This window comes from Arachis hypogaea, chromosome 14 (assembly GCF_003086295.3).
Source record: "Arachis hypogaea cultivar Tifrunner chromosome 14, arahy.Tifrunner.gnm2.J5K5, whole genome shotgun sequence".
NCBI classification, from domain to species: domain Eukaryota; kingdom Viridiplantae; phylum Streptophyta; class Magnoliopsida; order Fabales; family Fabaceae; genus Arachis; species Arachis hypogaea.
In genome coordinates, this window is record NC_092049.1 from 77,518,552 (window position 1) to 77,532,129 (window position 13,578).

A 13,578-nucleotide genomic window follows, 5' to 3' on the forward strand; every position below is an offset into this window, starting at 1 on the left:
AAAACCAACAATTGCAAAGCACCAATAATAACAAATGAAGAGAGAAGCAATAAACATGAAATACCTCAAATTGCATTAAAAAGGAAATTGAATCTAACATGAAGAGTTCATAAACTAAATTAGCAAAATAAGGAAATCACAAAAGGAAATAGATAACTAAAGTATTAGAATAATAGAATGTAGAAGAGAAACTAAATTAAAGCAACATGAAAATCTGAATTAGAGAAGAAATAAACCTAAAAGTCCTAAAACCTAGAAAGTGTGTATATTTGATTCCCCTGTGTTAATAATGAAGTGTGTATATTTGATTCCCCCACTCTGCAGCCTCTAATCTGTGTTTTTGGGTTTAGAACTGGGCCAAAAACAGCCCAGAAAATCGCCTCCAGCATTTTCTGATATCTGCAACACGTGATGCTTTGTCACGCGTACGCATCGCCCACGCGTACGCGTCACTTGACAAAATCCGGGTCACGCGTACGCGTCATGTCACACGTATGCGTCGCTCGTCTACTACACTGGTCACGCGTACGCGTCGCTGTGAGCTTCTCAAAACATCATTTTCTTGCGTTCTTTCCACGTTTGCATTCTTCCTTTCCATCCTCTAAGTCATTCCTGCCCTATAAACCCTAAAAACACTTAGCAAACATATCACGGCATCGAATGGTAATAAGAGGAGATTAAAATTAGCAAATTTAAGGCAAAAAAAGCATGTTTTCAATCATAGTACAAAATTAGGAAGGAAAATGTAAAACATGCAAATTATATGAATAAGTGTGAGAATAATGGATAAAATCTACTAAATTAAGCACAAGAGAAACCCTAAAAATGGGGTTTATCATTGCTCTTGAAGAGATCAAATTTGCTTTTGAAGAGATCGAATTTGGTCTTGTAAAGACCCAGCTTCAGTCTCCATATCCTTCATCCTTTTCGTCAAATCAACAATAACCCCATCCCTCTCTGCAAGGGATTTCTCAAGTTTACTCACTTTAGCTACCTCTCTTTTTTCCTCAATTCCCAACATCTCCGTATTGTAGCCGATGCAAAGCAACCTAGTAGCCATCACCTACAAAGGACAGCAACTACAATTACTAAACCAAAATAGCAAAGAAATAGCAAACGAGGAATAAACTAACCTGTAAGTATTGGCCAACGGTCTCTTTGCCGACATCTTTCAAAAGCTGAACATCCTGAGGATTCTGTGCAACCCTATCTGTTAAAGCACCAAAAGGAAATCGGTCACTCCAAACAGATTCTGAACTACCACCAGATGCAAACCCATGCAAGCACATCTGCCTCTTCACCCCACTCCTAACTCCTGCGGGGAAAATTAGGTCAACACCAGAAAGCACCTCAACCGACCCCTCAGGCTCAGGGATCTTTCGCTTTTTCCCCCGAGAATACGTGGTGCACAAATCCCCACACCTTCGTACAGCTATACCAGCAAGTGCATAAGGTCGTCCAAGTAATACCTGATCGAGTCAGGGTCGATCCCACGAGGATTGTAGTTTGAAGCAAGCTATGGTTATCTTGCAGGTCTTAGTCAGGCGAATCAGAAGAGTTATTCTTAATTTATATTTGTGAGATCTAAACTAAGTTAACATGTAAATAAAATAAAATACTCTGTAAATTGAATGGAATCAGAAATAGGGATATAGTTAAGGATTGGAGTTGCTTTTTCTTTCTGAATTAACTCTGGTAATACTGTTCTCTTTGCTTGTGAATGACTTCTTCTATGGCAGGCTATATGTGATCAACGACATTGCTCGTGGTCATCAATCTCCTCTGCTCCAGATTAAATGCCATTGCCTGTGGTCATCCAATCTAACGGAGGATGAAGCTCTAGCAGTTCATTCTCTTGGTGATCCTACTCAAAATGCCACAGACAAGGTCGAATCTTTCGGATCAGAGAATGTTGCTTCTTTGGGTTCTAGCCTACACCACAGAGACCCTAATCTCCCCGAAAATTGGCTGAACTGGTGTCTCGAGAAGTCCCCAACGAAGTCGTGGATTAGCCGTCTGAAAGATGCATAATCAAGCAGGCAGTTCGCGCTTTCTAGCCACGTATTCACACGAACCCAAGTAGACACGGGTGTTTGTCAGGCACGTTTGTCTTAGTGTGATGAACAGAGCTGATTGTCACTGATCATCCTATTCACCATGTTGAAGAACGAATATGCATCTTAGAAATAAATCAAACACGGATCGAAGAAGAAACAGTAATACTTTTATTAATTCATAGGACTCAGCAGGGCTCCTCCCCTCAACCTAGGAGGTTTAGAAACTTATACTGAAAGAAAATACAATGTAAATTCGAAAATATGGTAAAAGGTATTGTAAAAGTGTTCGAATAACATAAATTTAATCCCTTAAATACTAAACAAATGACTAGTAAGGGTAAAACAGTCTTTTTAGTGCTAAAATCCACTTCTGGGACCCACTTGGTGAGCATTTGGGCTGAGCTTTGATGAGATCCACGTGCTATGAGGCCTCTAGGGTGTTGAATGCTGGCTAGGGGTCCTCTTTGGGTGTTTGGACGCTAGTCTCTGCTTTGTGGGTGCTGGACGCCTACAAGGGGGCAGGAGACTGGCGTTGGACACCAGTTTTGGGCCTTTTAATCCAAAGAAAAGTATAAACTATTAACATTTATGGAAATCTCTGGAATTCAGCTTTCCATAGCCGTTGAGAATGCTCCATTCGGACTTCTATAACTCCAAAAAAGCTCTTCCGAATGTAAGGAGGTCAGATCTGGACAGCATCTGCAGTGCTTTCTCTGTCTCTGAATCACGCTTTTGCTCCAACTCCTCAATTTCAGCCAGAAATTACCTGAAATTATACAAAAACACAAAAACTCAAGGTATGATCCAAAAATGTGAATGTAACACTAAAACCTATAAAAACTTAATAAAAACTAAATAAAACAAGCTAAAAACTATATGAAAATGGTGCCAAAAAGCGTATAAAATATCCGCTCATCAATGCGCACTAGACTGGGGAATATCAGCATTAGTTTCCTTCACAACCTTGCTTGCCGAGGCATCCTTCCCCTCTTTTTTCCTCTCCAAGAATGACCTCATCTTAGTCGAAGACAAGCTCGGAACTCCCCCCTAGAACAAAAACAAAGAAGCACAAAAGTTCTCTCAGTATAAAAAATAGACCAACAAAACATAACAGATTCTCCAAAGCACTCACCTATATAATTACTCAAACCATCAAAGTCACTTTCGAGCTTCAGAACCTCATCAATGGACAACATTTTACCAGAAGAAAAACATTCAATAAGGTACTCCAAAATTAAATCATCCTCCTCAGACCTCTCTAAGACATCTAGAACCTACGTAGGCTCAAGACACCAGTAGAGAGGAAATTTCTCACCCAACTCCTCATCAAGGAAAAAGGGATACTCTGTCTCACAGGATCAAATTTTCACAAACATTTCTTTAAAGCTTTTGAAAGATGATTTAAACAATGAAAACAAGGAGCACCTCAGATAACTACTCTAGTTTATCCAAAGGCCCTTTCGAACCCCTTTCGACTGAAAGAGTGAGAAGAACAGGTTCAAAGAAGGCATATGATTCAGAAACAACATCAGAGATTCAAAACCACGGCGAAATGCCTAAGAATTGGGATGGAGTTGAGAGGGAGCACAGTTCAACTATGTCAGAACCAGGCATTCAAACTTTGTGAACAGAAGCTTCAAATTCAACTCAGAAAATAAACAGGTGTATACATAGAAGTATGCCCAATCCCCCCTCTTCTCACAGACCCTCTCTTCCCCATTACAAGCCATCAGTTCAATACCACAACCAGAACCCTCACGAACCCAGTCAGAGGCATTAAGCGAATCTAACATTTTTGGGTTCTGAAAAAGGGACGTGCGACACTTTACGTCTGCGGGAACCCATTCATAAAGGTCATCTTTAACCTCCACTACCTTATTCTCTAGCTTCTTCATCATCAGAACTAAGAAGATAAGAAGAACAAAAGTAAAAAACACACTGACCTTTTGACGTCATTTTCCTCCGAAGTAGTACAATGAAAAAGCTTTCCTAAACACTACAGAGGTTTCCAATGCAATAAACACTATCACATGATCAGAGTTACAATTAACCCCCAACCGTTAGATCAAAAAATTGTTCACATGACCAACAGCTCAATAGCCATGATTACCTTGATTCAAGCTCCCACTAACATTTATTTCCAAACGTCCCTTCAGGACCCAATGCTAATAAGTGCAACTTCTTCATTCCCCTTTTATTTTTATTTATATTTTTATTTACTATTTTTTATTTTATGATTATTTACATGTCTAATGAATTATTTCTTAAAGGCCGGCACCACGTTGAGCTTGGGAGCTCGGACATAGGTCAAATCAGGTTTAACGTCGAATAACACACATAAAAACCTCAACTTGCTTCCGACCAATAGCAAGTCAAGCTTGGGGGTTGTGATCCATACCTATAAATCTGGGCCGACATTATACCTTGGATAGACCACATCCAACAAACGGCACTACTAGTACCAGGTCAAAACCAGATCACACGACTCTATGAGAAATATCCGAAATTTAGCTCGGAAGAAATACCAGGAATCTCGGACTGAGTAATGTCCACACCTTCCGATTTTAAAAAGCACCGTACATATAGCCTAAAGACCACAAATATACACACAAAATACAAGGCTAGTAAAGTAATCAGCATTGTTAATTCTTGATCACAAACTGACTTAAGTATCGGAGTCCTTTTTGCAAGTACTCCACATTGCTCGGATGAGAAAGGAACTTGCGACGTAACACATCAGAGAAGGACGTCATTAGCACCTTTCCAGCTGCCACCGACCTATATCTCGAAGTCAAGTTCCAGACAAAAACAATTAATAATAATATTAATAATAATATTAATTAATTAAATTTGTAAATATCTTTTAATAATAGGAAGGTTATTCAAACTAAGGTCCTTTAGGGAATGGATCCTCTCAATTTTTTTAACAATTGAGAGAATAAAGTATGATCTCTCACCATTAATTTTATAAGTGGGACCAAGAATGAGAAAGAGAGAGCAATAAAAGATTAAAGATCACACTTTTCACACTTTACGTTCTCAATTTTTTTTAACAATTGAGAAGATCCATTTCCAGGTCCTTTGATCACTATTTTGGTAACTCGTTTGATTCATGTGATTCTACTCTAGTTTTGTGTGCCAAATTCATACTATTATCATTTTGTAAGACTAAAACCGCAATTTGTATTAAATGATATAGTTATGCTAAAGATAGGAATACACACGAACCTTGAAAAAAATTCGTTCTTTAGAGGAAAGTTGCTATCTACAGTTGAGACATGTTACACCTTCTCAAAAGTAACTTGCTCAAAATCTTACTATATATATATATATATATATATATATATATATATATATATATATATATATTATTTTAGATAGCTCATGCAACATGTGCTTGAAGAAAAGGATATTATGAGCAGTTATTAAAATCAATCTATGAGGATTTAAAAAATAAAAAAGTGAACATTTTAATTTCTAAAAAATTTTAATATACAATTTCATTCCCAACATTCATCACTGTTAAACAATAGTCTCCGGTCTATTTTTTTCGTCTTTTCCATTAGTCAATGACAGAAAAATGTTGAACTGGACGTTAACTTATACACATGGCACCACATATATTCAGATGGACAAATTAGTGCCTGTCCTCCATTCGAAACCATTTCATCGATCTTATATAGTGCCCTAACCATTTCATCAAATCCTCCATAGCACCTTAAACTAACACATGAATGATTTCTAACAAATCAAAAAGAGTTTTATACTGCAAGCCTTCCGATAAAGTGATTTCTATCAGAATGATTACGCATAGAGTAAGATTGGGCATAAAACAATTATCAAAATAAGATTGGGCATAAATCAATTATCAAAACAAGTCTTCCTGAAATTGCTTAACGGTGAGTTGTAGTTGATGCCGGCAAGGAGGTAGCAATTCTCGAATTGCTGTTTCACAGTTTGGACAATGGCTTTCTTCTTCATATGGGAACGACAACGGAGGCAATGGTTGTGGCGGCGGAGAAGGGGAAGATGGGTTTTGGAGGATGGGAGAAGGGTGAATGGGTCAAGTGGCGGCGGCGGTTGAAAGTTTCACTCCTTTTTTTTTTCGAGTTATTCAACTAAGGATTCCTAATAGCATAAACTTCAATTAAATACAATGTAATGAAGAATAATTAGTCTGATCCTCGACTTCTATCAAGACTAACTGTTCATATACCATTTCTAACATATTTACTATTAAAGGCCTATGTTTAGCTCAGATGAAATATAAAAGGGGGTAGTTGAGTAGACTCGTAAGTCCGAATGTATTAAATTAAACATATCAAATCCCGAGTAAATCCTTAAAATTGTCTCTCAGATTGGGCCCGTGCACCAATGTTACTCCTCAGTTTTTAAATGCTCTAAATGCACCCTCCAATTTGAGCTCCGTGCGAAATTCTGGTCCTTCCACCCAATTCCAGCATGACTCAGCAGCCGGAGCGCTGAGCTGGCGGTTCCAATGAAACCACTACCCTTCTCTCTTCTTCCAATCCTCCTTTCCCTTTCTCCCTTCCTCAAGCATTGTAGCCCTTTCCTTCTCTCGGTCACCAACCTTCAGATTACTACTTCAGAACCACCACCGCAACCCTTTCTCTTTTCTTCTTCCTCTCTTCTTTTCTCTTTTCCTCTGCCCATTGGCCTAAGGTTGAACCACCACCGCGAGCCACCATAGCCTCCACCATCTGTGACCACCGCGTCCAACCTCCTCCATCTATCCTCTCCTTCCCCATCAGGTCCAGAGACATCGAGCTTTCTTCTTGGTGAATCACCTCCGTCGAGCCCGAGCTTACTGTCACCGCCAATCTGCCATCTTCATCACCTTCTTCCACGCACCGAACCCTAGCCCTATCGCAGCTTCCAGCATCTCCATCGCCACCACCATCACCTCCGGCCTTTACCCAGCGCCGCCACATCTTCCTCCCCCATTTCCTCTTCTCAGCTAAAGAGCCGGGTACCTTCATCTTTGTTCCTCATCACCGAACTACTGCTACCGCAATAGCCGCTGCAACCACTACTCTGCCGGTGTCCTCCCCAAGTCTGCTTTTCCTTGTCATTTCCATCACCCACGATGACTAACCCTCATCTCCTTCCTCACGTTTCGGTTTGCCTTCTTTCCCTATTTGACCACCCCAACTTCCCCTATTAGTTTAGGTCTATTTAGAATTTAGTTTTAATTTTCACCAGTTTTAGGCTTAGTTTAGTTTGATTTTCTGTTTTAATTGATTTTACGTGGTTATGATAGGTTAATTTAGTTTGTTGGATTCTGATTGTTGCTGAAAGTGTATGGAAATATTCTCCAAGAAACCGTTCTGATTCATCCACCCCCTCCAATGGACAGAGGAGAAGAGAAAAGAAGAGAGGAAGAAGAAAAGAGAAAAGGTTGCGGCGATGGTTCTGAGGTAGTGATCTGAAGGCTGGTGAACTAAGAGAAGGAAATGGCTACAATGCTTGAGGAAGGGAGAAAGGGGTAGGAGGATTGGAAGAAGAGGGAAGGGCAGTGGCTCTGTTGGGAGAAGAGGAGGAACGATGGTGATGGTGGAGGATGATGAAGCCTACGTGGAGGTGGAACCGCCAGCTCAGCATTCCGGCTGCTGACTCATGCCGGAATTGGGTGGAAAGACTAGGATTTCACACGGAGCTCAAATTGGAGGGTGCATTTAGAAATTGAAGGGCAACATTGGTGCACGGGCCCAATCTGGAGGACCATTTTGGAGATTTATTCATCAAATCCCTGACCTCCTTTTTCTACCGGAACAAAGACCTTCAAGGCATATGGCTCCTTCCATCGGCACCAACCACCAAATTAGAATGTCATCCTGTTAATGCCACCAAATTAGAATGTCATCCTGTTAATTTGTCTAATTAGTTAGCTGCGTCATTAAGCTAGTCATCATCCTCCTAAAACATCTACAATTAAGGCCCTATTACAAACTAACCTAAATATAGTTGACAATCTTCAAGATACCGAAAGATAATTTCATCGCCGTGGAACGGTCCCTCTTTTAATTAGTTGCACCTAAATTCTGTTATTTCAAGTTTCTTTCACTTATTTGCAAAAAATTGGTTATTTTCTCTCTTGTCCGTAATGGCATTTTCTTGATATCTTCGTGTCACATTTCCTAATAAGTGCTGCGGGTTGAATTAGTTATCAAAAAAACTTTATGTAAACTTTAAATAATCAGTTACAACAGCTAAATATTCTAAGTTACCTTCCGATTAAATGCTTAAGACTAAAGAAAACATCGTTCAGAATTCAGGAATGAAAACAAGCTGACATGAAAATTCAGCTTTTGCAAAACAGCTCGTTTCTGACTAGACGAGAGGTGGATCTAATGTGTATACAAGCTAGGTCAAACTGCTCATACAATCTAGAGCTCGGACTCTTCTGCTCCACCCAAAGTTTTTCCATTCACCCCCACAAGCTCAGTGTCAAATATAAGAGTTGCTCCACCTGTAAGTGTAGGGTCATATATCAACGCATATTAGTAATAACTACTTTAAGCATAGTTAAGTTAGCAACATGCAAGACACAACACGAATGCGTTTCCCAAGTTTCCAAAATTGATGCATAATGTAATGCTTCTAATTTGATGTAAACAGCATGATAGAAACAAAAAACAAAAATGAAATTACCTAACTTGTGCTCAAATATTATAGTTAAAACTATAATATCTCTGGCAAATACATAAACAAATAAATCATGTATGAGTCTACATCAAGGATCAGGCTCTTATTTATAATAATAAAGCGATCCACAAATTTTACACTACGCTTATATAATCCCTCTATTCTGCAAAAATAAATGATTTTTCACCGAAATAACTAACTCCCCACTCTGAAGTAATGAATCAATTGGCTTCTCCCAAAATAAAAAAATAAAGATAAAAACTGTGGAAAATTAAGTTATGATAATTAAAATAATTTTATGAATATGATAGATACAATAGAAAAGAGGTGAAAAAACAAATACCAGAATCAGAATGCATGTAAAATCGAATCTTAATTTATGTTCTGGTATTTTAGTTCACTGAAATTACAAATTGAAAGTATGCAAATACAATGCATGCTTAAACGGAAACGAAAGAGTAAAATCGTATCTCACAGTATAATGAATTTATTTTCACAAAAAAGTACATGGAGCTATTAATAAAGGATATTTTGTTGGTATTTTACTGAAATTACAAATTGAAAGTATGCAAATCCAATGCATGCTTAAACCAAAATGAAAGAGTCAAATCATATCTCAAGGTATAATGAATTTATTTTAACAAAAAGGTACATATAGCTTAATAAAGGATATTTTGTTGAAAAGTCGTAAAATAGATTAACGAGTAGCTTATTTTTATAAGGGAGTGGAGTGTATCTTTCTAGAAATATCAAGCGGTGTGCACGTTTCAAAAATAGAGTTAAGGGGAGAGTATTATAGGTATCTCTTAGGAGCGGTTTGTATTTTACTCATAAACACAGCTGGTCTCACACACACACACATGCATACATTTTTTTATTCTTTTAAAATTACCTACTGTTTATTGAGAAATATTAATTACACCATCTAGAACAATGATTTGGTTGATGAGCAATAGTGAAAAGTGCAAATTACCTGGGATGGTTGGCGGAGAACCTTGCTCTCCATAACCAAGACTAGCAGGTATTTTTAATTTCCGCTTCTCACCCAGGCACATTCCCAATAATCCTTGATCCCAACCTATAAAGATGAGAGCAATAATGAAATCATTAATCTTGAATGAAACCTTTCAATCAACCATAAATCATCATATAAATTCTAAAGAAACATGCATGAAACGGTTGAAGGCCTAATGTCGCAAAAAGACACAATTATCAGATGCAATCATGCAATTCCTTTTCCTCTGTGATTTTTGGCGTAGGACACCAGAAAGAGCTGATATATATATATATATACACGCACAAAAGAATTTCATTAAGACAGGTGTGAGGATAGATACAAGAAAAGAAAGGAAATCCTACAGAATACAAAAGGATTGGTGAAGCGGAGCTTTCCAATCCGTCAACATGTCTAATAGGGAAAGTCTTCCAGTTCTAGCTGGACACAAGTGAAGGACGAGTAAACATAGAATGTAGTAAGAACTGGAAATTCTACAATTAACACAACTGGCTTTTGTGTATATTTTCCAAATTTACAAAAACCAAAACAAATATATATTTTCGACTGACTTCTTCCTACTAATTCAATTCAAGAGCAATGAGTATCCCCTCACCTCCCGATCTTTTTCTATAGGAGAAACGTGCTTTAGATCCTCAATAGTTTAGCAAAGCCAAATTATGACATTCCCTATTTATATTTAACTATATCTAATACTGTAATCTCAAATTAGTCTTAGAATTAGGATCCTCTTTTTAGAATGTGGTTTCACTGAGTAGTGTAAATAGAAGTAATTGGGTATAAAGTGGGGTATTTGACATTTGTCTCTTAAAATCCTCTCTATCTTGTATTCTTGTGATTCATCAATGTACTTTACTTTCTGACTCCAGTTAACAAATAGTATTTCATACATGTTAAAATCTACTACTTTTGTTGATCTGATACACATAACACATGCTCTTGATTTCATGCTGAAAGTGTTGCCTCCATTTCATTTATATGAATTTTCAGCTCATACTTTTCATTTTAGTAATAGAGAAAAAAAAGCAAGATAGTAATTGTATATAACAGCAATTTGATAGGATTTTTAGCAGAGTCATGGTTCATAATTGAATATATTATTATATTCTGTAGTTAATTATTGCATTTACTGAAAGGAACACAAGAAAAATCGTAAAGCTAATTTTGTTTATGCACAACAAACCTTTGATCACTTGACCAGTACCAAGCTCAAATTCAATTGGATTATCCCTTTCAAAGCTAGAATCAAAAACTGTTCCATCAGTGAGTTTCCCCTGCACTTACGCATACGTATTATATGATACAACAAGATATATAAAAAAATCTGAAAAATTAAGTGAATTCCAACTCCTAATTGCATGCACAAAAAAAGAAGATATAAAAAACAGCAATTGCTTAAGTCATGTACTTTGTACCTTGAACTACATGGTCTCAACAAATAAAAGTAACTTAAGATGTGCACAAGCAAGGACATCAGAGCATCATGATACCACAATGTATGTAAGATAACTCCCAGATATACCTTTGATATAAGTAAATATTTTATATTTATTTCCATAGCTATTTTAATAGGTTATGGCGTGTTACTATCCAAATATAGAGATAGGTGAAGATGTCTAATAGAAACAAAAAAATGGACATGGGAAAATAGAAGAAACTGAATGCATCATCGAGATGAACCCGTGAGGATCATTTCAGGAAGAAGAATGACTACAAAGCTAACATGAAATTGAAAAGGAAGGTTCCTGAGCAATATCAGTTCAGACTCCCAAAAACCTATTCCATTTCTTGCCCTAAATGGAAAAATCTCATTCCCACACACATTATATACCCTCTGCTAACATGATTTGCACAATCTGGTTTCCCACACACAATTGAAATGCTGGGAAGTTAGTTACATGTAGCGGGGACCATTTGATTTATCCTGACATGCATTTCCACACTGTCAAGTTTCAATAATAATAGGCTGGTGCCTATCAATATTAAACACCATTGATCATCACAAAGAAATAACTAAAGTTAAGTTTCATTTTTAATTACAAAATTGTTTTAATTATTTTTCTTGTTTTCAAACAGAATGGCAAAAGAAAAAGTCATATAAATGGATATTCGAAATGAAATAAAATAATAAAAATAAATAAACACACTTTAAGACCCGGTTAGTTGTTATGCATGTAATCATAGAAGAAACATAATGAACTAGTGAGATTTCCATACCCGATAATGTACTTTGACTCTATCTCCTTTGTGTGCTTGGACATCACATGACGCTGGCTTGTGCTGCAAAGGGGGACGATAGAATGATTAGTAAGCTCAAATAAAGTATCACGGATGGAGCCAGTACAAAATCAAGATATCTTTCATACTGCTTGTTGAGGAAAAAAAGCAGTAATATAGAATTCAATATCAAAGGCAATCATTTATCAAGATGAATAAATGGCAGAAGTGTAAGTAAAATACACATGAACTCTTCATTCTTTCTTGTTTAAGTGCCTTTCCAACCTCGAGGACACCATGCTCAATGACCATGCGGTTTGCAAAATGCTTTTATATTCTTGGAAATTTATTTACACTAGAAATCTTATCTAAGAATTTTTTTCAATGTAAGGTTCCCAGAAATTCGAAAACATTCCACGAACCACACACTCCCTAAGTGAAACCTAGATGAATCTTCTGAAATTTCTCAAGCTCTAAGTTACGGAATTTAACCCAAAAATAAGGAGAAATTTAACCACAATAAAAGTGGTTTCATCCTTCTTCCCCTTATTTTGGAGAGCTCACCATGTATACCACTAATGCACATTCAATCTCCCACACAAGAATTGAAATTACATGTGGTTGAAATTTAAAGGTCTGATCTGCTTCTAACGAATCAAAGACAACGAGAAATTTCATTCTCCTACAACAAAAATTATTCGAAACCACAAGTCATATATATATATATATATATATATATATATATATATATATATATATATATAAAGCAAGGATTCGGGTCTCCATCACAAGAACAAGCATTACCTTCACGCCGATCTGCAAAGCTGTAACGTCGCCGGATTTCTTTGCATAAACTGATACAAATGGGACAAATACAAAACTGATCAGTGGAAGAAGGGAAAGACAAAAAAAAAAAAGAGAGAAGACAGAACAAAAATCAGAGAGAGAAAGAGAGAGAGAGATGTGTTAAAATTGGAATGAAACAAAATGGGGAATGAGATCTGAAACGGACATCGAATCTAAAGGAGTCAAAGAATTTGAATTGAAGGAATCGGGAGGGAGAGCAAATCATAACATACCTAGCAAAGAAACGAGAAAGAAGTATAGAAGAAGAAGCAGTGTTGCTTTCATGTTTTGGGAATTCTGGTCACTGTGGGAACTTGCGCAGTCTTGGTCTCTACTCTCAAATGAGGAGCAACTACAAATGGGACGGTCTTTATGCTCTAATCGCGTATTAATATTTAATACAGTCACACCATCGTGCAGAGATAAATTGATACAGATTTTCAGATATTCGTTTTTATTTAATGCTGCAGCAATACGTCGTTTGATTTTTTTTTTTTCGGAGTCAGATTTACAGGCTCGTCATGCAACGCAATGGCTTGACCAAACTACTAATGGCTTTTTCTTTTTGTTCAAATGGATAACTATTAAGGACTTAATAGTTAGGATAAAATACGATTTTAGTTTTTAATGTAGAAGTCGAAAATTTATTTTAATTTTGGTCTATTTTTGTTATAAAATAGTTCCAAAAATTTCAGTTTGTTTTAAAATCGTTCTTCGGACAAAAATACTCTGACCCCTTCTTCTCCAAAATCAACGAAAAGCAGAAGTTGAAGCAGA

General features: G+C 37.0%; 1 protein-coding gene across 1 annotated transcript; it reads right to left on the reverse strand.

Annotated features, from left to right (window-relative positions):
• Positions 1-8,237: 8,237 nt before the first annotated feature.
• Positions 8,238-13,291, reverse strand: LOC112742352 (FK506-binding protein 2). Its single transcript, XM_025791590.3, has 6 exons — positions 13,035-13,291; positions 12,760-12,809; positions 11,956-12,018; positions 10,922-11,012; positions 9,697-9,801; positions 8,238-8,547 (listed from the first exon to the last, which is right to left on the reverse strand). The coding sequence occupies exons 1-6, from the start codon at positions 13,084-13,086 to the stop codon at positions 8,465-8,467; spliced, it is 444 nt and encodes a 147-aa protein (XP_025647375.1). The 5' UTR covers positions 13,087-13,291; the 3' UTR covers positions 8,238-8,464.
• Positions 13,292-13,578: the final 287 nt, after the last annotated feature.

What these genes read in the sequence shown, in the direction of transcription:
- LOC112742352 (XM_025791590.3), bottom strand. Translation starts at nt 13,086, where the DNA reads ATGAAAGCAACACTGCTTCTTCTTCTATACTTCTTTCTCGTTTCTTTG. An exon ending in CTTTCTCGTTTCTTTGCTAG is followed by an intron (nt 12,810 to 13,034) that starts GTATGTTATGAT and finishes CATTTGTATCAG; the next exon opens with TTTATGCAAAGAAATCCGGC. An exon ending in TTCTCCGCCAACCATCCCAG is followed by an intron (nt 8,548 to 9,696) that starts GTAATTTGCACT and finishes CTACACTTACAG; the next exon opens with GTGGAGCAACTCTTATATTT.